Source organism: Oryctolagus cuniculus, chromosome 5 (assembly GCF_964237555.1).
Source record: "Oryctolagus cuniculus chromosome 5, mOryCun1.1, whole genome shotgun sequence".
Taxonomy (NCBI): domain Eukaryota; kingdom Metazoa; phylum Chordata; class Mammalia; order Lagomorpha; family Leporidae; genus Oryctolagus; species Oryctolagus cuniculus.
The window spans coordinates 162,719,106-162,744,234 of record NC_091436.1 but is presented as its reverse complement, the minus strand read 5'-3'; the positions used below and the strand labels follow the sequence as shown (position 1 = coordinate 162,744,234).

General features: G+C 47.7%; 1 protein-coding gene across 1 annotated transcript in view; it reads left to right on the top strand.

Annotated features, from left to right (window-relative positions):
* The window catches only part of BMP6 (bone morphogenetic protein 6), a 178,581-nt gene that overhangs the window by 113,640 nt on the left and 39,812 nt on the right, over nt 1-25,129 (top strand). Inside the window, exon 2 of the mRNA XM_008262354.4 lies at nt 22,030-22,222. Coding sequence (XP_008260576.2) covers nt 22,030-22,222 — 193 coding nt within the window. The remainder of the gene's footprint in view (nt 1-22,029; nt 22,223-25,129) is intronic.

Below are 25,129 nucleotides of genomic sequence, written 5' to 3'. Positions count from 1 at the left end.
GCCTGCACATTGCCTTTTGCCAGCCTGGGTTTGAATTACCAGGGGCTTAGTTATCTCATTTCTAGATTTATTCTGTGCTGGGCTCCTTACTGGGGCGTTTGAAGGTTATGAAAAAGGAAAAATGCAAATTCAGATGGACAGTTGCTAGACTAGTGGAAGAATTCCTGGGAAAGACATTAATGGTCAAAGCTCATTTGCATAATTACCTGTGGCTTCGTCTCATTCCTGTTTTGGCTTCTCATTGTCCACAGCAGACAGGAAGGGTGGAGCGGAGCACCTGCTATGGTGTTGCCTGTGGCATGTGTGCCCTGGCCACAGGGTCGGTGCACAGGGAGGATGGTGGGTCTGGGCAGTTGCCTGTTAGACAGGGACTGGCCGCTACTCCCCAGGCACTCGCCTGGTGGAGTCCTTGCTGGGTGCTGTGCTTCCTGACTTACCTGCTGTACCCGGGCATCCCCACATCCTTTCCGCTCATCTCCTGCCTGCAATCCGTGACTTTTCATCATGCCAGTGTCCTCATCAGGCCGAAATGGTGATGCAGACGAATCACAACCCGGAAGCCACGGACAGCTCTCTTTCCTGCTTCCATGTTAACAAAATTCTCCTCCTCTTTCCCAAACCCTGGGAATATGCCTATTACTGATCTCCTCAAGCTGTGATTTGAAATCCTGAAAGAAGCAAGATCTTGTGACTTGACAGGCTGCGGGTGGGGTGGGGGGAGCCACCCACCCACCACGTGGACCCTCCCCACCTCCTAGAACCCATCCCCCCCACCCCCACTGTGTGGCCCCGCGGAGCCTCAAGGAAAACACGGAATGTGAAGTGAACCGTTTAGCTTGGACTTAATCCGGAGGCAAATCGGTAACTTTACCCGGAGATACTCGCTCCATTGTGTTCTCGGGACAACAGAGCGAATCGCCAGAGTGGAGGATGTGCTGTCTGGTGCTGCACCAGGAAACAAGGGTGATGTTTTGAATTAGAGGAGGGAGAGAGAGTAACTGAGAAACCGCTGGCGCTCACTCTGTTGTTGCTTTCGCCTCCCCTTCCCTCCTGTCAGATCCATGCTTGGATAAGAATTTTCTTCCCAGGCCTGGTTTTTCCTAAACTCAACCCTGCAGTGAAATGACAAGGCCACGTTAGACATGGAAATTACTGCAGGACAGCGGGAAGTGGCGGTGGGGACCTGTGAGAGCAGTCGCTTCCAACGCGACCCGAATCCGTGGGCCCTGCCCCACGCGTTAATTAGTAAATCAGAACCAAATGAAAACCATAAATGAGCGCATACCACAAATCTGTCACACTCCAAAGTTTCCCAGCTTGCCTGTGCGTTTCTGACTTCATCGTTGTCAACATCCAGGGGTGGGGGCACCTGGAAAGAGCGGGGTCCACTCTGGGCTCCGAAATAAAACTGCCCCGAAAATGACAGTGTTCAGGTCAGGATAATTTGATTATCACAAAAGTTGCATATTTTTTTTTAAGAACAGAATATGTGAGCCATAGGTACTGTTCTCCCCACTCTTTTTAGGCCTCTGATATGCGTTTTCAAATCACACACGCAAACGCTCTCTGGTGAGCTTGCTCGCTAATTCATTTATTGGTTAGGATAAATACCTAGAACCCACAGGGCTGAAGGTGCCAACCTAGCTGCCGCTCATAAGGCACCCAGAGGCCTCATGGCCCCAGAAAAAGAAAGATAATCTCTGAAAACAGTGCAGGGGAAAGCACTGTGTTGTGTTTTTGCAAGGAGAGGGGGATCCAAGTTTTGTCTATGAAAGGAAAGGAATGGCCCCGGTCTGTTTGTGCGCTGAGACGCACAGCTGGAGCACGCCGATGTCCATGCACCCTGCGGTGGTGTTTTTCCATTCTCTGGTTTGGAACCCCTGGGCATAAATGCATCTTGGTTTAGAACTGCAGGTCTGAGTTGCCCCAGGGGAGGTTCCAGGGTCCCTTGCTGTCCCTTGCTGCTGCCCGGCTGGCCAGTGCTTGAGAGGTGCAGAACCACGGGCTTCGGGTGGGCCGGCCACCTGCTGTGTGCCGGGCTCTGTCCTGGGCCCTTGGGCAATGTGAGGGGAAGAGACAAACTCCTGTGCACTGGAGAGTTGCTTGTGTTTTGTTTTTCACTCGCATGGGGTGAGTGTTGAGGAGGTGAAGGGGGAGGGCCCTGTGCACATGCCTCCGATTAGGGATGCGTGCTGGCCCCACTCCCCAGGGCTCAGGGGCGAGGCTGGACGGGATCATGGGAAAGGGCTCTCCCCACGTCCCCGTGTTTGGCACACGCGGTGCTGCGCCTCGAACAATAACAGGTCATCTGATGCGGTGTAATTCGATAGGAATACGCACCGCTGGGAACCCTGGGAACCACAGCGAGGAACTGGCCTGTCAGTTACTTTGTACTTTTAAAACTTGAATGTTTCGTGAAACCAGATAGCTCCATTGTCATGGTCCACAGTCCACTGTGGAGAAAGACTGGGATTTAGTGTTTGTTTAAGCTGCCACCCAGTGAGAGGAACCCTCGCCCAGCAGAGCTCAACTCTCAATTATTCAAGGACAACTTTTCTGCCTTGAACATTTTCCATCCATGGTTCTCCACTACCCCTAGGAGTTTTGATGCAAACAATAATAAAAAGAGGGTGTCATCTAGTGCCCTGTGGCACTGCTGGGTGTCGACAGAGCATTTTGGGACCTAGGATCCCTTGACAACTCCTGCTTCATGGCCTGGGGTCACTCACCCACCTGCATAGGTTGCTTACCATGCTGCCAAATGCATCCTGCTACAAGACAAAGTCGTGCTACCTTTGTATCCACATTGCATGGCCACTCTGTGGAAGCTTCCAGAGACTGAGAACAGTGAGGTCACTGGACAGAGCTGACAGATATTTCTGCCTCTCCATCTCATGTCAACAGCCTGCAGGTCCCATGTTTTGTTTTTAAAGATTTATTTTATTTATTTGAAAGGCAGGGTGAGAGAGAACTAGAGAGCGAGCTTCTATCTACTGATTCACTTCCCAAGTGGCTCCAAAGACCTGGCCTGGACCAGGCTGAAGCCAGAAGCCTAGAACTTCATCAGGGTTTTCTCTGAGGGTGGCAGGGGCCCAAGCACTTGGGCCATCTTCCGCTGCTTTCCGTGGCGCATTAGCAGGGAGCTGGATCAGCAATGAAGCGGCTGGGACTCAAACTGGGGCTCCTATATGGGGTGCAGGTGTCGCAGGCCGTGGTTTAAGCTGCGGTGCCACAAGGCAGGCCCAGGGTGCTGTGTTCTTCCCGGCATACCAGACTCCCGGGATGATGGCGGCTGTTATAGGGCTCCTCACTTGACAACCTCCCCAGGGTTTCTCTGTCACTCCCACGCCAGCCTCCTTTGTCACCCTTCCCACCATGCTTTTCTTCACATGACTGGCAGCCTACAACATCTGTTGCTCCTGCACAGTCTCTTCTGTGACACCCCTGGACCAGCCTCGTTTGTACACGGGCTGAGCAGATGCGCCCTGGGAGCCTGCTGTGCGCCAGACACGGCACTGCGCATGCGCCCTCTGCTCGCCTGTCTTCCCCAGCTTCTTTGCGCTCGGGTGTTCTTGCACAGCTGGCCCAGGGGACAGGGTGCTTGGCAAATGCCCCTTGCATGTGTGGCAGGCTGTGAATAAAATGAGGGCTCATCAGCAGCCCCGCCAGTGCGGGCTCTGAGGAGTTGGTGGCTGAGCAGGGAAGAGGGAGAGCCGAAGGGCATAACAGGGAGGTACAGCCCAAGGAGTTCGAGGCAGTCGCTGACATTTCACAGCAGTCAAAAGGAAGCAGGAGTCCAGGTGTCTGCCAAATGGACAAATTATGGGATGTACCATACCATGGATGTGTGGGGAGCAACTGGGAGCAACTCGGACTAGACTAAGTTACTCGAATTAAGACTTATTCTATGCATCTGCTTTCCCACAATATGGCGCTGAGAAGGGAAACAGCTTCTACACAGCTGCCTCCAGTTCAACCAATAAACAGCAGGACCTGCTCCTGATTGGAGGAGAGCAGCGTACTCGGCGTGTGGGTAGCAGAGTTGGGATTGGTGGAAGAGGACTATAAAGGAGGAGAGAGACGGCATGCACCAGGAACATCTAAGGGGAACATCTATCTGAAGGAACACCTGTGCAGCCCCCGAGAGAGCCGGCCGGCGGTGTGCCGCTCCCCCGCGGAAGTGGGGAAAGTGGCAGGGGGAACCGCCCCTCCACGGAGGTGGAGGGACGGTAGCCAACCCGGGAAGAACCAGCAGCAAACCCGGGGAGGGCCGAGCAGACGAAAGAACAACGCAGGGTCCTGTGTCGTTCCTCCATGAAGACGGGGAGCGACATAATGGTGCCGTGACTCGGATATGAAGCCTAGGCAGGGCTTAGTGTCGTTCCTCCATGAAGAAGGGGAGCGACAGGATGTCCCCTCCCATACCACGGGACGTTATTTAGCTCTGAGTGCAATGCTGAGAGATGCACACACACGGATTAACCTGGAAATGCGATGCTGAATGATCCAGCCAGTCACAAAAGACTTCCTGGGGCAGGTGTTGGGCAGGATGGTTACGTTGCCGCTTGGGATGCCTGCATCTCACCACAGTCCCTGGATTTGAGTCCCAACTCTGCTTCGGATGCAGCTTCCTGCTAATGCACATCCTGCATTGTAGCCGGTAATGGCTCACGTGGCCGGGGCTCTGCCACCCGCAGAGACCCTGTCTGAGTTCCTGGGGCATTGGGAAGTGAACCAGCAGATGAAGGTCTCTCTCTCTCTCTCTTTCTTTCTCTCTCTCTTTCTCTCTCTCTCTCTCTCTTTATCTCTCTTTCTCTCTTTCTCTCTTTCTCTCTCTTCCCCTCTTCCCCTCCCTCTCCCCCCCTTTCAAATAATTAAATTCTTAAAGAAAAAAAAAAACCTACATAGTGTATGAGTCTGCTCATGAAATACCCAGACTAGGTAACCACAGAGATAGAGAATGATTAACGGTTGGCAGGACCTGGAGGAGGAGCTATGGGGAACTGTTGCTTTACGGGTGTTCTTCGAGGATGTTGGAAATGTTAGGGAACCAGTTGGAGGCAGTGGTTATATTATCAATATGCTAAACGCCACTGAATTGTCTACTCTAAAATAGTTCATTGCATGCTGCGTAAATTTCACTTCAATTAGAAAGAATGAGGGTGGCAGAGGTCTATTTGTCTGAATTGGCAATGTGACCTAGAAAGCCATTCTGACTTCCTTATGCATGTTGACCTTGAGAGAAGTGATTTGATTGGATTAATTTCTTTGCTTGGCTTTTTAAAATGCAACATTCTTGGAGTTTGCGTCCTGAATTAGAATGCAAAGCAGTGTGCGATTTGGTATTCTGGGTCAGTAGGGCCCCTGCTTAACAAAATAAACCCAAACAGATGTGTTGGGCAGGTCCCCCCGCCACCCCCATGTAGCTGTTTGCATTCTGGCGGACTGCCCTTGGTCCATCTTGGGGAAAGATGGCTGGGGCTGGAGTGAGGTGCCCGAGTGCCATTCTGCCCCTCGTACCCGATGGGAGTAGTGAAGAGCCCAGGAAAGAGCTCGGGGCAGGCGCAGTCTGCTGCTCGGGCATTCATTCAACACACGTCTTTGAGCACCTGGCTGGGACTATGAAGATAAACATGGCATGATGCAGGCCTTCGAGGGGCTCACCGTCCAGCAGGTGGTGGTCTGAGCATCAAGGGGGGTGATACTGAAGATTTCCGTAAGACGTCATGGGAACATAGTTAGGTACCACCTGGGGGTGGGTCGGACAGAGGAAGGCAGCTCAAACATGCCTTGCTGCAGCAGACTGAATGCATCCTCCCTCTGCTCCACATTCAGGGGTTGACACCTAATCCCCATGTGATGGGATTATGAGGTGGGACTTTGGGGGGTGATTAGGGTCTGGGGTAGAGCCCTCAGGGATTGGGATCTTGATAAAAGAGGCCCTGGAGAGCAGCCTCAGTCCTTCTACCCCGTGAAGACGCAGTGAAAACACAAGCATTTATGAGCTCGGACACAGGCTCCCACCAGACACAGCAGCTGCTGGTGCTTTGAACTTGGACTCCTGGCCTTCAGAACTGCGAGCCATCAATTTCTGTGGCTTATAAGTCACCCAGTCATCTATGGCGTTTTGTTGTAGCAGCCGGAATGGACTAAGACAGTTACTCATTAAGTATTGCAAGTGCGTGGACACGGTACTAACAAGAGGAGCACTGAGTGGAAACATTTATGAGTGCGGCCAGACCCTGTGGCCTTGGGGACAGCAGAGTCACTCCCGAGAGCAGAGCTGATGGCAGGGGAAGGGGAGGGGCGAGGCGGGAAAGGGGGTCGGGGGTTCAGACGGAAGGGCTCTCAGTAGCCCCGACCCAGGTCACATTTGCAGTTGTGGTGCTAACTGCAGCACGGGGAGTGGGCAGACAAAGCTGGAGGTGGCAGGGACTGGCAGTATGGCGCAGTGGGTTGAGCTGCTGCCTGCCACCCTGGCATCCCATAGCAGAGCACAGTTTGAATCCTGGCTGCTGCATGTCTGATCCAGCTTCCTGCCGATGTGGCTGGGAAAGCAGTGGACAATGGTTCAAGTACTTGGGCCCCTGTACCCACGTGGGAGAACCGGATGGAATTCCAGGCTCCTGGCTTCGGCCTGGCCCAGCTCCAGCTATCGTAGCCATTTGGGGAGTGAACCAGCAGGTGGGAGCTCTCTCTGTGTGAGTGTGTCATTCTGCCTTCAAAACCAAAAAAACTAGAGGCAACAGGACCAGGCTCTGCACCTGGGCAGTTTAATGGCGGGAACAGGACCAGCAGGCTTGAGAGCCGTCTAGAAGGGCACTGGCTCATAGAAGCTTCTGTGGTGATGGGGGCATTCAAGGATAATTTTTCCAGTCCAGTGTCTGCAGCCACGTGTGGCTCTTGAACACTTTAAATGTGGTGAGTGTGACGAGGAGCCGCAACTTGGATCAATGTAAACAGCTGCCCTTGGCGGTGGCTGCTGTGTTGGGTAGTGCAGCTCTGGAGAGGAACAGCAGCAGGAACTGGGGAGTTGCCAGATTGGAGCAACCAGGTAGGGAGAAGTAGAGGCACAGGGGTACTAGGTCAGTGGGGGAGATCACAATTTGCATTTGTGTTGATGTTTGCTTCAAGTTCAAGGGATGCCTGGAGGAAGAAGCAGACCTCCTGTAGGTTAAACACAGACCTGAAAGAGAGCGCTGAGCCGGAGATGGGAATCTGGGAGACAGCATGGAGAGAGCACTTGAAATCAGAGAGGGAGGGGCACAGGGAAGCCCCTTGACTTCCTGTACCTCAGATTCCTGAGGATCGCTTCGTGGTGGTGATGTTTGTGCTACCTTCCGGGACCCCTCTGGCAATCAGATGAGAAAACATGTGTGAAACTTTAAAAAAAAAAAAAGATTTATTTTATTTATTTGAAAGACAGAGTTAACAGAGTGAGGTAGAGACAGAGAGGTCTTCCATCCGCTGGTTCACTCCCCAGATGGCAGCAACGGCTGGAGCCGCACTGATCCAGAGCCAGGAGCTTCCTCCGGGTCTCCCATGTGGGTGCAGGTGCCCAAGGACTTGGGCCATCTTCTACTGCTTTCCCAGGTGCATTAGCAGGGAGCTGGATTGGAAAAGGAGCAGCTGGGACTAGAACCGGTGCCCATATGGGATGCTGGCGCTTCAGACCAGGGCATTAACCCGCTGCGCCACAGCGCCAGCCCTGTGTGAGAAGCTTTTGTGAAGCCTTCAGACATGTAGGCTCTACAGTATCTTTAGGAGTAGAGGGCATGTGTCCCCAGTGTTACTTTCCAAACATGAAAGACAACATGGAGACTTGGGATTCTGGGAGTTCTGCAGAGTGGTCATCTGTGGGGCGTCCTGCTGAAGAGGAGCAGGTCCAGGATAAACAAGAGAAGTATGCTTCCAGCGCGAACGCTAAGACTCAGCGACGTCTTTGAGGTCTCCCCCTGAGGTTCCTGTAAGCAAACATCAAGGCTGAGCCTCTGAGCACAAAGACCCACACTTGCTGACCCTGGCTCGGGGATGGGCAAGGAGTGGGGAACAGTCCCTGAGGGCCCATCCTGACATGGGGACCCTGAGAGAAATAAGGGGGTTCTAGGTCCCTGATGTTCCTCCCAAAAGCAAATGCACATTCTTATACTTTAGAAAGGAGACCCTCATTTAAACATCACAATGAATTTCAATGACAAATTACCTACAAAAAGAGAAAAAGAAATCTCCCAACCCACAAAGAAATCTACCACCAAAAAGAACATCAATGTGGGGGGTGGGGATGAAGATTGAGTGCCCTTCATCATTCTCATATCAGAACAGACACCAAGTTAGAAGGTGTGAGACAGCTGTACAGAAAGACAGGAAGAACAAACGTAGTGTAGTAAGGAATGGTGGTAATAGAACAATTGGGCATTGAGAATGAGCAGACAAAACAACAACAAATAGGGCTGTTGGGAATTTTTAAAAAATCATTCAAGTGGAAAATGATAGATCTATATACTGGGCAGTGGAAGAGAGAACTAGTGAGCCTGTAAGGAGAATGAAGGGACTCGTCCCACCCAGAGTCGAGGAGATGAGTGCTGTGGAGGAGAGCTGTTGAGATGCAAGTCTGGCATGCTTCTGTCATTTAGGGAGACCCTAAGAGACTGCAAGAGAGTCCATACATTTTAAAAATTTATTTGAAAGAGTTAGGGAGAAAGAAGGAAAGAGAGATCTTCCATCTACTGGTTCACTCTCCAAAATGGCTGCAGTAGCCAGAGTGGGGCCCAATCTGAAGCCAGGAGCTTCTTCCAGGTCTCTCACATAGGTGCAGGGGCCCAGGGACTTGGGCCATCTTCTGCTGCTTTCCCAGGCCATAGCAGAGAGCTGGACCGGAAGTGGAGCAGTCGGGACTCGAACCAGCACCCATAGGGATGCCAGCACTGTAGACTGTGGCTTTACCTGCTACGCCACAGTGCTGGCCCCGAGAATCCATACTTAATGAGGCAGTAGTGCTAATTCCCAGAACTCATGGAAGATATGAAAGATCTTCAGAAAGTTCATGAAAGATGTGTATTGTTAAAAAAAAAAAAACTATGCATGGATATCAACTTTTTTACACCAACTTAAATTTAATTCTTTATTCTTCCACAGACCTCTTGAGCCTCTTCATAGGAATCCACAGACATACAAACTTGTGATGTAATCTAAGGGGGATAAGTAGAAACACACGGCCAGGCATGCTGTGATGAGGCTCTGTCTCCCAGCGACAGTGATAGTCCAAACGCTCCCAGCAGAATCCAGTGCTCTGTGAAGAAGCGTTGCACCTGCTGTGAACACAGACTGCAGTTGCTGCCCGTGACTGCTCAGCAGTGGATGTGGGAGGTGTGGGAGAGTCCTAATTGTTCTTTTTAGGCTGTCCCATCTGTGTTTTGACTGAAGATGTTGAGCTGTTCCTTAATGGTGGAAAAAAATGCATGTTGCATTGATTTTTACTACGTGTGGTCTGATTGCTGCTTTATAGCCGTCTTTGTAAGTGAGCAAAAATGTGGTTAGTTGGCATTAACGGCTCCGTGATGAAGCTGTGAACATTCGGCTTAAATCTCTTCCTGACTCGCACTCTGAGTCTGTCCTCTCGTAGCAGCTGAGGTCTGCTGCCTGCTTCCCTGGTAAGACACGGATGCTGGCAGCTACCGCTCTTGCCAACCTAAAGTGACATCACTACGCGTATTAGTTGGAGTATAAAAATGGTTCCAACATGATTTCTTAAAATAAATGACTTGGTTAACCCTTACTACTAATGATGACTGTAGGTATTTAATTTTGGTCCTGAAGCTCTTTATGTAAAGAAAATTATGTTTAACATAAAAATTATACACATTTTTGGGGTGCCTTGCGATAGCTTGATACATGTGTACATTGTGTAATGTTCAATCAGGGTGAACGTATCTGTGTCTAACATTTAACGTTTCCTTATGGTAAAAACATTCAAAATCCTCTCTTCCAGTTAGGGAAATATATGCTATGTCAGCATTTCCTGCAGTCACCCTCCCGTGCAATGGAACTCCAGAACCCCTTCGTCCTAGCTAGCCGTGACTTAGCTCATGGTAATCACCCTTTCCCAACCCTCTTTCCTCATTGCTCTCTGCAGCCATCATTTTCCCTTCACTTTCATGAGATCAGTTTTTCAGACTCTACGTATGAGTGAGCTCATGTGGTACTTGGCTTATTGCACTGGACACAATGACCCCCTGTTCCAGGCATGTTGTTGCAAATGACAAGATTCCATCCTTTTTATGGCCGAGTAGCATCCCATTGTGTATATGAGCCACGTTTGCTTTCTCCACTCAACAAGTGATGGACACTTGGTTTGTTTGCATTTCTTGACTTTGGCGAATAGTGCTACAATAAACGCGGGAGTGCCGTCCTCTCTTTGACAGACGGACCTCGTTTACTTTGGATAGACACCCAGGAGTGGAATTGCTAGATCGTACTGCGGTTCTGTTGTTAGTTTTTTGAGGAACCACCATATGGTTTTCCACAATGGCTGTACTTAGGTTGTTTATAATACACGTGTCAGGCCCAGTCTTTAAAAAGTCATTTGGAGGGTAGCTCAAAGGGAATTCCGACAGAAGAGTTGGGGATCTGGATGTTAGTGGTGATTCTGTGAATCTTCACATGTGATCAGCTGTCACAGAATTACATACAACAAAGTGTATGTCAAAAGCTGGTGAGTTTAGAGCAGGTGTCACAACTTATTGTGCTCACGTTCATTCCCTGGTTTTGCTTTTGCACTTCTGTTAGGTAAGGCATCCTTGTCGCTCCCCCATTTGCTGAGGAACGACACAGGACCCTGAGCTGTTCTTTCGCCTGGTCGGCCCTTCCCGGGTTTGCTGCTGGTCCTTCCTGGGTTGGCTGCCGACCCCTCCACCTCCGTGGAGGGGCGGCCCCCCCTGCCACTTTCCCCGCTTCCGCGGAGGAGCGGCACACCGCCGGCCGGCTCTCTCGGGGGCTGCACAGGTGTTCCTTCAGATGTTCCCGGTGCATGTTGTCTCTCTCCTCCTTTATAGTCCTCTTCCACCAATCCCAACTCTGCTGCCCACACGCCGAGTACGCTGCTCTCCTCCAAGCAGGAGCAGCTCCTGCAGCTTATCAGTCAAATTGGCGAGAGGCAGCTGCGTAGAAGTTTTACTCCTCCCCAGCGCCATATTGTGGGAGAGCAGATGCATAGAATAAATCTTAATTCCAGTAACTTAGTCTAGTCTCAGTTGCTCCCCACAATCCTCATGGGGGGGAAGCTGCATAAAGGGTACATGGACCTTTATTGTGTAAGCAGAGCAGCCAGGAAAACAGATTCTTGATGATTCTCCTGGAGAATTTAAACAGGTACCTGGTGAGGGGTGGGCATCGGCCTAGCAGCTAAGATGCTGCTCGGGATGCCCTCATCCCATAAGGAAGTGCTTGGGTCCAGGTCCAGGCCCACTTCTGAGTCCATCTTCCTGCTGATGTGCATCTGGGGAGGCAGCAGGTGGTGAAACACCTGGACTCCTGGCTTTGACCTAGCCCAGGCATGGCTGTTGTAGGCATTTGGGGAGTTTTTCAGTAGATGGGAGCTCTCTCTTTCAAACATTTAAATTAAATGAATACAGGCCGGCGCCGCGGCTCACTAGGCTAATCCTCCACCTAGCGGCGCCAGCACACCGGGTTCTAGTCCCGGTCGGGGCGCCGGATTCTGTCCCGGTTGCCCCTCTTCCAGGCCAGCCCTCTGCTGTGGCCAGGGAGTGCAGTGGAGGATGGCCCAGGTGCTTGGGCCCTGCACCCCATGGGAGACCAGGAGAAGCACCTGGCTCCTGGCTCCTGCCATTGGATCAGTGCGGTGCACCGGCCGCAGCGCGCCGGCCGCGGCGGCCATTGGAGGGTGAACCAATGGCAAAGGAAGACCTTTCTCTCTGTCTCTCTCTCTCACTGTCCACTCTGCCTGTCAAAAAAAATAATAAATTAAATGAATACATACATATATAAGTAAATTTTTTTGAAAATAATTTTATGAACCCTGGAAGGTAAAATCTTTCATCTTACCATGATAAAAAGTCAGACCTGTAGAAGTGAAATTGGCACTATGAAAAGCAATGGCTTGATCAGCCCTTGTCCTGACTGTCAAGGAACAGCTTATTTTAATTTTTTTACTGTTTTCTTTTTCTACCTAATACCATTGGTTGAACTCTTCATTTAGCACAGAAATATTCTTAGGTGTTTAAATCCAATTGAAAATTTATCCCAGCGAAAAATAAGAGTGGGAATAAGAGAGGGAGATGTACAGTTTGGCACATGTTCCCATGGGCTTACCCCAAAGGGTCAAGGTAAAAACTTGCCATGGGACTCCAAATCCCATTAAGCTGGGTGGTACTAATGCCATCTTACTAGTTAAAGTGATCATTTTAAGTGTGTAACTGATCATATAGATAGGAATAAGAGTCAAAGGGATCACATAAATAGACCAAGTGTCTGCTAATAACATTAGATAGAATTGAAAAGGAGAGAATGATCCAACATGGGAAGCAGGCCACACAGCAGACTCATAGAATGACAAATGCCCTAAACAGCACTCTGGCCTCAGAATCAGCCCTTACGGTATTCAGATCTGGCTAAAAAGCCCATGAGAGCATTTCAGGCACAGAAAGCCAAGACACTGTGGCAAAAAATGACCTACATGAAGGATCTCTGTGAGTGAGATCCCAGTGAAAAGAAAAAGCCATCAAAGAAGGAAGTACCTTTTTCTGAAGGGAGGAGAGAACTTCCACTTTGCTTATGGCCCTGTCTAAATACTGATGGAACTTGTGGACTCAAAAGGCTTCCATAGCCTTGGCAGCCCAAGACAAGAGCCTCCAGTGATCACTCTAATGTCATAAATAAGAGTGTCAATTGTTAAACCAACAACAGGAGTCACTGTGCACTTACTCCCTATGTAGGACCTCTGTCCTTAATGAGTTGTACTATGAGAATTAATGGTAAAACTGTCTTCAAACAGTACTTTATACTTGGTGTGTCTCTGTGGGTGCAATCTGTTGAAATCTTTACTTATATACAGAGTTTGTATTCTGTATATAAAGATAATTAAAAATGAATCTTAAGAATGGGATGGTAGAGTGAGTAGGAGGTGGGGTGGTCTGGGGATGGGAGGGTAGGTATGGGGGATAGAACCGCTATATTCCTAAAGCTATACCTATGAAATTTATATATTAAATAAAAGCTTTCTAAAAAAAAGTCAGCCAGGAGTTCAGTTCAAGTTTGTTTGCTTGCAACATGCAAGTCAAAAGCCTGCCGTTGTTAGTTGTTATAACCCTTGGAAGACCAGCACCTAAATTGGCCTTGTTACTGAACATTAAATAAGTTTGTGCCGTAGCATGAAAAATTGCTTACATTAGTCAGTGAAATGGCAGGCTCTTTATTTTTTATAAGAGTTTCAAGTTTGTAGAAACTTGGAAAATGCTTTATTGGGAACAAATGGAATTTATTGGGAATTAATGTAATTGCCTTAACTAAATCTAGGCTGAATTAACCAGAGACTGAGTCCAGTTAGAAAATAATGAATATGTGATTTCTCTTAAAACAAATGTATTAGAGAGTAGCACTGTTCATTTTTTCCCCTCTTTTGTGGTTGCTGTTGAAATAGGTAGTATCTGTTTTTCTCTAGCCAACTCTAGTTTTAATAATTAATGCTTGGGGTATAGTTTATAAAATATCTTAAAATATCTTTTATAATTAAGCAATAATGACAAAGGAAAAAACTGACTTCTAGTTTAACTGATCAAGAAAAAGGAAATGCACAAAAAAAGAATAATAGTATGTCAGGCTGAAAGGCCTGCAAGAGCATCTTGGGCATGGAAAGACAAGACTCTGTGGAAAACAATCCTACACAGAGAATCTCTGAGATCTCAGAGGAAAGGAAGGGTCATCAAAGAAGGAGACACTCTTCTCTGAAGGGACAGGAGAACATCCACTTTGCTTATGGCCATCTCCAAATACCAATGGAGTCTATGGTCACAGAAGGCCTCCATAGCCCTGGCAGCCCATGACAAGAGTCTCGGATGATCACTGATGTCACAAAAAAACAGTGTTAATTGTTAAAGGAACAACAGTAGTCACTGTGCACTTGCTCCCCAGGTAGGACCTCTGTCCCTGTTGAATTGCAATATGAGAATCGACTGCAAATTCTCTCCCTAAACTGTACTCTATATGTTGTGTGTGGGTGTGGGGGCAAATTGTTGAAATCTATGATTAGCATAGAGTTGGTCCTATGTATATAAAGTTAAACTAAAAATGATCCATAATGAAGAAGGAGATGGGAGAGGGAATGGGAGCGGGGTGGGGTGCATGGGGAAAGAACCACTATATTCCTAAAGTTGTATCTATGTAAAAATGCATCTATTAAATAAAAAAAGAATAATAGTCTGAAAAAGGAGAAATAGTCATAAATAGAGCAGAGATTAAATAATATCAAAAAGTTTATGGCAATAAATTTGAAAAATGAAATCAAAGTTGACAGACCTCTAGAATATGTACTTTGACTCACGATGAAATAGTTCAAATGTTTTTTCTATATGTTTAAAGAAAACTAACAAGTAGTTAAAAATCTTACCCAAAAGTGGCTGGCGCTATGGCGCAGCAGGCTAAAGCCCTGGCCTGAAGTGCGGGCATCCCATATGGATGGCGGTTCTAGTACCGGCTTCTCTTCTTCTGATCCAGCTCTCTGCTATGGCCTGGGATAGCAGTGGAGAATGCCCCAAGTCCTTAGGCCCCTGTGCCCATGTAGGAGACCTGAAGAAGCTCCTGGCTCCTGGCTTTGCATCGGTGAAGCTCTGACTGTTGCAGCCATCTGGGGAGTGAACCAGGGGATGGAAGACTCTCTCTCTCTCTCTCTCTACCTCTCTCTGTAACTCTGTCTTTCAAATAAATAAAATAAATCTTAAAAAAAAAAATCTTACCCAGAAGAAAACACTAGAATCAGATGATTCTACAGATAATTTTGTGAAACTTACAAGAAGCGGTAGAACATTTCATGAAAAGAACAATGATGTTCCCCAGCTTACTCGGAAGGGGAGCATGACTGGAAACCGCACAGCACCCTAGGAGACGGGAACAATACCAGTCTCGCTCGAGAATGCAGGTACAGGAAGCCCAGATAATAAATACAAAGTGAAGGGGCACCTTCAGCTCAAGGAAGCAATCACTAAACTCTCTTATTAGGTCCAAAGCTTGGTAGTGTGCCTCTTCCTTTCCCATTCTTTAACCTTGGAAGCACCTAACCAAATTCCAGCACAAGGCTGAAAGTGAGGGTCCTTCCCTTCTGAATTTTAAAGTCAGCGGTTCGAATATGTCACCATTGGCAATGTTACCTGTAGGTTTTTATATATGTTAATGGAGGAAGTATCATTATGCTCTTAAATCTGTATACATGAAATTTGTTTGCCTTATGCAAATAAAAAATTTAAAATTTAAAAAGAGTTACGATGGGCCAGGCCTTTTAAAACCTTGGTCAAGACATCCACATTTCATATGAGAGTACTTAGGTCTGGTTCCTGGTTCCTAACTGGGGTTTGGAGGGTGAACCAGCAGCCGGGGAAGCATACTCTGCTTCCTGCTCGCTCGCTCGTTCTCTTGTCTCTCTTCCTCTTCATGCTCTCAAATAATAAATAAATAAAATAAATAAATAAATACAAGTGAAATGAGTGCCCTCTGTTTGACTCCTGATGCCAACATACAAATACAGTGTTTAAAATCTTTGAGGAAATTTAACTATGGCTGGGTATTGGAGGGCTGTGAAGAATTTTTAATTTAGTTAAGTGTAAGCATGTAAGAAAATGTCTTTTTAATTGTACTAAAATACATGTGACATAACTGTATTGCCAACAATTTTAAGTGTGCAGTTCAGTGACACCCAATTGCACATCGCTATGCATCACTGTTATCCATCTCCAGGACTTTCTCCTCTTCCCAAACTTTCTCTTCTCTGATTTCTTAACTCCCCATCCCTCCCTACCCCTCAACTCCATTTGACTTTCTCCATGAATTTGATGAAGGCCCTCAGTTAGGTGGGACCGTGTAGTACTTCTCCATTTGTGGCCAGCGCTTTCCACTGAGCCCAAGGTCTTCAAGGCCGACCGTGTCGTGGCATGTGTCAGAGTTTCCTCTGTGAAGCTGAATAAGGTTTATTCCACGTATAGGTGCATTTGTTATGCATGCTCCTGCTGGTGTACTCGATCTTGCTTCCAGATCTTGGCTCTCTGGAAAATGCTACCATAAACATGGGTGCACAAGGGACTACTTAAGGCTTTGCTTTCAATCCTTTTGCGTGCATATCCAGAAAGGTAACTGCTGGACCGGATGCTCACTCTGTAGTCAGTCTTCCGGAGGCCTGCCAGACTGCTTTTCCCCAGTGGAGGGGCCATCTCACATCCCCCCGGATGCTGGTTAGGAAAGTGCCCATATTGTTAACGGACGCATACCAGGTAGGATGAAGAAGGCAAGGATCCCAGGGCTCTTCACAGCTGACATCACCATCAGCTTGACCACACCTGGCGCTGGGGAAAAAGGAAAGCCAAGGACTGTATGATTTAGTGACCCCTTCTAGGTTGCAAAAGGTGGTGAATGGTAAACCCAACATTCTTGACCTGAGGTTTCTTGTGGCAGGGGTAGCGTTGGCATCAGCATGGATTGTTCTCTGGTTGTTAAGTTGGCTGCTGGTCTCCTGGCTGCTTTGTTATCTTGCTTTGTCAGTCCATCAGTTGCATCCTTTTGTTTATGTAAAACCACATAGTTTTACATTTTCAATCTTAAACCAGTAGCTTTTATTCCTTGGGCGAGTGATTCCTGCATGTTGGCCAGAGGTCTAGGATTGTTCTGAAATTCAGTTGGTATGGTCTGAGGCTCAAAGGAAAAAATCAAGGGAGTTTTATAAAGCTAAATTTAATCAACTTAAAGGATGATATTACATTCTTCAATTGTGTTTCTCTTTTATTTGGTGTCAAAAGGATTTTTAGAAGTGAAGTGGTAGAGTTAAAAGAATGCAATTTGTTATTTTGTTTTATTGTCCTTATGAAGGGCAAACAGAAAAAAAAAAGGTGACCTTGTGTAAGGTCATTACCATTTTAAAAAAATGTTTTAACTGAGACCTTGAAATAAAAAAAAAAAAAACTAGGAATTATTGCCTCAGAAAACACAGCAGTGTGTTCAGTAGCCGAACACCAAGGCATGCTAGGGTTTCCGTTAAGAAGGCTCTTCTCACCCTGCATCACTCGAGTTGAACAGCTCATTTACAGAATTGTTCATCAGTGTTTTCCACATACTCATGAGCAAATTTGAATGTCTCAGCAAAGACAGACTGCAAACTCAGAAGAGATAGATTCTAAATGACAGCCAACGACCACAGCTAACAAGTATGGAGCACCCAGGCTAAGCCATTGGCTGTTTTGTACGGAGGGTCTTGCTCCACCCTCTACACTGATACTACTTGTCATTTTATAACTCATGCTGAAACTTTGACTAATGTCTTGCTGCGCTCACCCGAGTCTGAGAACAAGGAGCTACAACTCAAACCCCATGGCGGTTTGACAACATCAGCCCTCGGAGCCGCTGCTTAGCTGTGCGCCACATGTGGTGCTGTCATTGATAAGCCAGATGCTTGGTGTGCAAACGAGCCCCTGAGGGTTGAATTCCAGGCTCAGTCCCTCTCCATTTGCCTCCCTTTCCTATTTCTGGAATTGTCTAGTGTTTAAGGAGTCAGGAATAGCGTATCTCGGGTTTCTAAGCTCATTGCCATTGAGGTCTACCAGTGCACGTGCAGGCACCTGATTCTACTTACATCTTGTGTTCCTGTTGGACGTTAATGAATGTGCTGTGTAATTTAATTGTAGGCAAAGGGGGCAGGGAGGAGAAGGAATTCGAGGTCAACTTCAGGGACTGCTAGCTGAGACGTCCTGGGGAGAGCGAGGAAACTGGTGCAGCTTAGAGTTGAGGGGCGCAAGGGGAGGATCAGAAGGGGTTGTGCAAGAGAGCTGGGGCAGCCTGCAGCATCTGATCGGGCAACAGAGACGCCGAGTCTCCCCAAAGAGGGGGATAGAGGAGAAGGTTCGGCGTGCTTCGAGATAATGTTTGAGGACAAATAGGGAAAGCAATGGGTTCCAGTTCCCCGTGTAATGAAATGAATACTTTGTGCTTCTGTCTTCCCGTTTTTAGATCCTTTATCTCTGCACATCTGTCTGGGAGCTCATGCCAACATTTCTTCCTTCATTATACAGTTTGCCTCCAGCGTTGCACAATCCTTATCCAAGAACTACGTGTCGTTTCTCTCCTTTCCTAGTAGTCAAACTTCCTCTCCGCTTCTGCCTTTATTCTCTCCTGCCCTTCCTTGTGTTAAGTTGCCTGTCGCTGCATAACAAGTCACCAAAACTTTCAGGGCTTACAACAAGGCGTTATTACCTCTCACAATCTGTTGTTTGTTTGTTTAAGAGATTTATTTATTTGAAAGGCAGGGTTACAGAGAGGCAGGGGCAGAGAGGAAGAGTAGTCTTCCATCTACTAGTTCACTCCTCAAATGGCCGCAGTGGCCACAGCTGGGCCTATCAGGAGCCAGGAGCTTCTTCCAGGTCTCCCACCTGGGTGCAGGAAACCAAGCACTTGGGCCATGCTCTACTGCTTTCCCAGGTACATTCACAGGGAGCTAGGTGGGAAGTGCAGCAGCCAGGACTCGAACCAGCACCCATATGAGATGCCGGCACTGCAGGTGGCGGTTTACCCACTACACCACAGTGCCAGCCCATCTCTCGCAATCTTGAGAGATGATTCAATTCCACCAGTGGGGGGCTCTTGCTCAAGGCCTTGCCTGCAGTTGTGGCTGGAACTACAGTCATCCAAAGGGTCCACTGGGCTTGTCATCCAACGTCGCGTCTTCAGGACATGGCTGGTGGCTGATGGAGGCAGCTGGGGACTGGTTGGGTGGCTTTGTCTCCCTCTGCCTGCCCTCCCCTCTGCAAGCTCTTGTCTACACGGTGGCTTGGGCTGCCTCACCACTTGGGGGTATAAGGTAGTGGGTGTGCTTGGCAGCTGACTGTCCCCAAGTGGAAAGATGCTCAGAGCTTACAGCCTGTATTTGGTGTCGGCACCACTGTTGCTGCCTCAGAGCAGTTTGCGGAGCCAGCCGGGGGGAGCTGATGACCCAAGGGTGCAAATACAGGGAAGCGTGGTTGATTACAAGTGCTGTGCCTCTCCGAAGACCAGCTCCCACCTGTCTCGCTGTCTGAAATTTCTGTCCTTTGCTCCTGGAAATGGAAACATCTTAAAGTCGCTGACTTATGTCCTCCTTCACATCCTTCTTGTTTCCTAATTTTGTGTCATAAGAGATTCAAAGACTGAAGAGTTTTTACACATGCTCACAAGGGCTGCTTTTACAGGTGTATCGTCACTTAGAGTTAAACTCGAGCGCTGGAAAGGCCCTGTGGCGAGGCTGTGTGACTTGTTGTTGTTGAGTCTCTTTTGAGAAATCGGATTTGAATCACTTTTCAACCAGCGATGATAACATATCAAACTGAAAAGGCAGATCAGTTTTAGGGAAAAGTGATCCACCCTCGTGTGCGGGTGTCCTGGCGTGAACTCCCAGACAATACTGCTGTTCGTGCTTAGCCACTAATTAGAAAACTTGCTCTCTTGTTGAGACTGAACCGTGGTTTACTTGCTGGTTGGACCTCTTTTTCTGTGTATAAAAGCACTTAAAGAAGTCAGAGAGAACTTGAACCTAAAAGACTGGTCCCATAATCACACGGCAGGTTGGAAAACTTCTTATTTAAAACCCTGTCCTTGTAGCTGACTTAACTTTCCCTGCTTTTGCAAATGCCATTGAGGACTTAGGCTCTCCTGGAGAGATTTACTGGCTTTCTCTCTCTCTTTTTTTTTTTTTTAACTAAATCTCCAAAGCTTTTCTCTGGTAATTATAGAAAACAACACATGTGGGAGAATGTGGGAAGTTGGAAGTGGCAAATGATTTGATTTTTTTTTTTCTATCCTCATGTCCTGGGAAAACTCTGCCGTAGAGGATTAATTTGCTCCTGAGATTTCTCTCTGGTTGGCATGAAGAAAAGACAGCCAGGGTGGGCAGGACGGAAGCCCTGGCCGGCTGGGTTGGAGGCAAGGGTTGTTGGTGGGGCAGAGCACTGCTCTTTTTCTTTTACAAGGCTTAGGGGCTACGTGTCTGAGGTTCTGTGTCATTTCCCAGACACAAACTGCATGTAGCCATCCGGAAGCTGATTCCAAAAGTCAACAGTGATTGCAATGGAATGAAGACAGTTTGTCTTCATGCAGGAAAAATGTCCTATTTTTAAACAGCTTGTTTTCCGGGGCCAGCACTGTAGTGTAGAGGGTTAAGCTGCTGCCTGCAGCACCAGCACCCCATATGGGCACCAGTTCAATTCCCAGCTGCTCCACTTCCAGCTCTCTGCTAATGCACCTGAGAAAGCCCATGGGAGACCAGGAAAAAGCTCCTGGCTCCCGGCCTCAGTCTGGTCCATCTCTATCATTATGGCCATTTGTGGAGTGAACCAGTGGATAGAAGATCTCTCATTCATTCTCTCTCTCCCTCTCTCCCTCTCTTCGTATCTTTGCCTTTTAAATAAATAAATCTTTTTTTAAAATTTATTTTGCCTGGCTTTATTGAGATATCATTGACAAATAAAATCGTGTGTATTTAAGGGGTCCAACTAGTTTTGATACGCATTGTGAAATGTTTACTGTTGTAAGCTATTCTGTCTACCATCTCATTGCAGTCACTGCTTTTTGGTGAATTTCAACAGTTCATCGGTCTCCATGCTGGACATTAGGTTTCTCATGCTTTATGCAGAACTGAACTTTTGTACACTTTGACCAACTTTGCCCAAATCCTCCCAGCCACTTGCAACTCCTAGCAACTGCTGCTCTACCCTCTGCTTCTAGGAATTTGGCCTTTTTAGATTCTATGTGTAAATGAGACCATGCAGTGTTTGTTATTCTATGCCTGGCTAATTTCACTGGATTTTCACATGTTTTCCAGGTTCATCCACATTGTTGCAAATGGCAGAATTTCCTTCTTTGTTGAGGCCACATAGCTTTCCACTGTGCATGTATATCACATTTTCATTGTCCATTCAACCATTGGTGGGAGGTTAGGTGGATTCCATATTTAAAAGTAAGAACCTTTTAGACAATCCTCGTCCATGTTCTTTCTCCAATGTGACCCAGTAGAAAGCCCAATCTCCTTGCATGTCCTCATTCTCCTGCCTGGATCTACGTGCAGATTAAACAGGGTTCCAGCAGCTGCACGGCCAGGACAATCCCTTCCCAGGCTCTTCGTTGTCCAGCCTGCAGCTCCTGGCAGTAGGGGGAAGGCAGTGGGTTTAGTAAGTGCACTTTTTCCTAGGAAGCCTTACCCAAACTCTTCAACAAAACTTTCCATTTGAGCTTTAGGCATGGTAAAATGTGCTGCCCACTTCTCTCCCCCCAACCCCCAATCCCTCAGGACATCCCCCCACCACCCAAGTTCAGCTCAGGGTTACCCTTGGTCATGTCAACCACTGATGGTAATGCAGGAACCAACCTAAGGATGCAGAAGCAGCCGGGGTGGAAGGGGGCTGGGAAGGGTCGTGGTCTAGGATGGGCAGATGGGCTCTCGGTCAGTGTTTCATCCTCTCCCATGAAGCCATCTTCCTTTCCCATTTGTCTGTGCATGTGAGGAGCCCTGATGCCCAGAGCCACTTGCCGTCATGCAGGTTATTTCTACGAAGGGTTCCAGCTAAAGTATTTCAATGGAATTCAACCTAAGAACTTGATGTCCTCCTTGGGTCACATGAAGGGTCTAAATGTCTGCCCAGGTGAAAGCCTAGCCCATGTCTTGTGCCCCCCCCACCCCTCCAAGAAGCTGTTGGTAACAGGTAATCCATGTAAGTGGGGGAGTGTTCATGAGGTGAGCCTGTGGCGCTTGGTCAAGTAACAATAGCTGTCACTCTCTCTTGTTTAATCTTGTAGTGGAGTACGACAAGGAGTTCTCCCCTCGCCAGCGACACCACAAAGAGTTCAAGTTCAACCTATCCCAGATTCCCGAGGGTGAGGCGGTGACGGCTGCAGAATTCCGCATCTACAAGGACTGTGTGGTGGGGAGTTTTAAAAACCAAACTTTTCTTATCAGCATTTATCAAGTCTTGCAGGAGCATCAGCACAGGTATGGAGGCTCAAGGAAGCCCAAAAGGTGGGGCTGGTCCCCGTTTCTCACCCTCTGTCATCACGTGTCCCTCAGTGTGTCTGTGGAAGGGGATTTTGGAGGTCAGGGGCTGGCCGCCCGTGAGCGTGAGGAGGTGGCTGTTCTGAGTGGTAGTGCGTAGCCGGCCAGATTGTTTGCTATTAAGCTGACTTCCCAGATAGTTGACCAGTAAATGGTATGCTTTGTGAAAAGACAACTGTTTAATTGATTGGGGATGAAGTCATGTTTCCCACGAATGTTTAGTCTCCACTTCTGGATGATGGGTGAAGATGGCTACGAGTCACATATTGAAATTATATAATGATGCTTTGAGTGACACTAATTCAGGTGACTCTCAGGCTGTGTACAGCCACACATCACTCTCTGACCAGGCATCATCAGGCGATTTTGCTGTGGTGTGAATGTTATAAAGTGAACTCCCACAGACTGAGGTGGCTAAGACAACACAGGGTCATACAACCATATGGGACCCCATCATATGTGTGTTCTGCCGTTGACTGAAACATCACTGTGTATGACTGTGCATATGATACACACACTACATGTTTATCTTTGTGTGTATAATGTATGTTTATCTCTATCATTTGGATAGAGAGGAGCAATAGCATTCCCCCATATGTATTATTCCCATTTCTTAAAATGAGGCCAGACATTTTACAAAAGAGGTGTAATGAAGTGTTCATGGGGGTGCCTACTAAAGAAAACCTTCCATGGAGTAGCTGTTGGCCTGAGGGACAATGTATTAGGGCAGCAATTCAATCCTGTGGAAAACAGGAGAAAAAAAAAAAAAACAATGGCTTTGAATTTTGTTTCATATTAGGGGTCAGTTTAGTAGCTCAATATGAATGCATAGTAGATTGTTAGCAGTGTTATCTTTCTCAGTGTGCCGCAGAGGATATGACACTCTGGCAATTATACTTGAATGGTGGTTACAAAGATGAAAATGAAAGGAAGAGAACAGACAGTTGGTAGGGAACCCAACACTGAATACTCTTTAAGAGACTGGTTGGCTTTCAGGGTTTTCGTTTAATTTTTGTTTATTTATTTGAGAGGCATACAGAACAAGTGAGCTGCCATCCACTGGTTCCTTCCCCAGTTGCCTGCAATGGCCGGGCCTGCAGCTCAGTCCAAGTGTCCTGTGTGGGTGGTTAGGGATCCAGCTACTTGAGCCATCATTTCCTGCCTCATTAGCAGGACACTAGGATTGGGAGTGGAGCTGGGACTTGAGCTCAGGCACTCCAGTATGGGATGCAGGCACCCAACCTATGTCTTACCCACTAGGTATGGGATGCAGGCACCCAACCTGTGTCTTACCCACTAGGTATGGGATGCAGGCACCCAACCTTGTGTCTTACCCACTAGGTATGGGATGCAGGCACCCAACCTGTGTCTTACCCACTAGGTATGGGATGCAGGCACCCAACCTGTGTCTTACCCACTAGGTATGGGATGCAGGCACCCAACCTGTGTCTTACCCACTAGGTATGGGATGTAGGCACCCAACCTGTGTCTTACCCACTAGGTATGGGATGCAGGCACCCAACCTGTGTCTTACCCACTAGGTATGGATGTAGGCACCCAACCTTGTGTCTTACCCACTAGGCCAAACGCCCACCCCATCCTCGGTGCTTTAAAGGCCATCTTGACTCGTGCTCTTGGTCTTAGAAGTCTACTGACTTCCCAGGAATTTCTAAATTTTTAGGAATGACTTGGATTTCTCTTGAATGTATCGATCACCATGTGGGCCTGTCACAAATAGGCACACTGAAATGATAACGATGATTAGCTTGCCCTGTAAAGGTTTGTTTCAGTTCTGTCCCTTGAGCACATTCAAGTCTGCAATGGGAGAAACAGAAGAAGGATGGGCAGGTACCAGGATCTGGGGATATGCCACGGTGCTGGACACACACAGTGATGGTGTAGTGACTTCTTAGCTGGAATAGTTGGATAATGAGCAAAATACACCCATTGTGGTATCTTGGTAATGAGCCAAAATTTGGGAATGAAAAGGAAGTTCTCTGATGCCTGATGACCAGTTCTGAGTGGAAATGTAATCTATGCTTCCTCTATTGAAAGCCTCTCTTGGAAAGTAGATTATTCATGGCCATGTTTTCATCCTGATACTTCAGAGAGAATTTATGTTCAGTGATTCTTTGGAACTGCTCTGACCATTTTTTTTTTCTTTTTTTTAAATAAAAAGATTTATTTGAAAGGCACAGTTACCCAGAGAGAAAGAAAGAAAGAGATCTTCCATCTGCTGGTTCACTCCCCAGATGGCCACAACGGACAGGGCTGGGGCCAGGAAGAAGTCAGGGACTTCATCCAGGTCTCCCATGTGGGTGGCAGGGGCCCAAGTACTTGCATATTAGCAGGGAGCTGGATGAGAAGTGGCACAGTTGGCACTCGAACCAGTGCTCATATGGAATGTGGCATTGTAGGTGGGGCTTAAACGTTGTACCAAAATGCCAGTCCTTACTATTGATTTTCAATCTGCCTGTTACATTTATTCCATTAAATTTCTCTGAAGAGAATAACTTATTGGTACCTTTATGGCTCAAAATTTGTTTGGAATACATAGTTTACTCCAGTGGGAAAAGCTCTACAGTGCAAATTCTACACTGGCAGTTTAGTGTTTATGGAATTTTTCAAAATCTTTTTTTTTTTTTAAATGAGAGAGCCAGCAGGACATTCGTAAGGTTTATACTGAACTCCTGCCAAACAAGCACAGCTGCTCTGTGCCTGTGGTGCTGGCGTCATGCTCCCTCCAGGCCCGCCGTGAGTTCGGAAAACAACGTCCCGCGTGGCCCAACCTCGGGTGCCTCTCCCTGTCGGAGCAGAGCCTTGTCCTTCTCTGCCTTCTCGGATGGC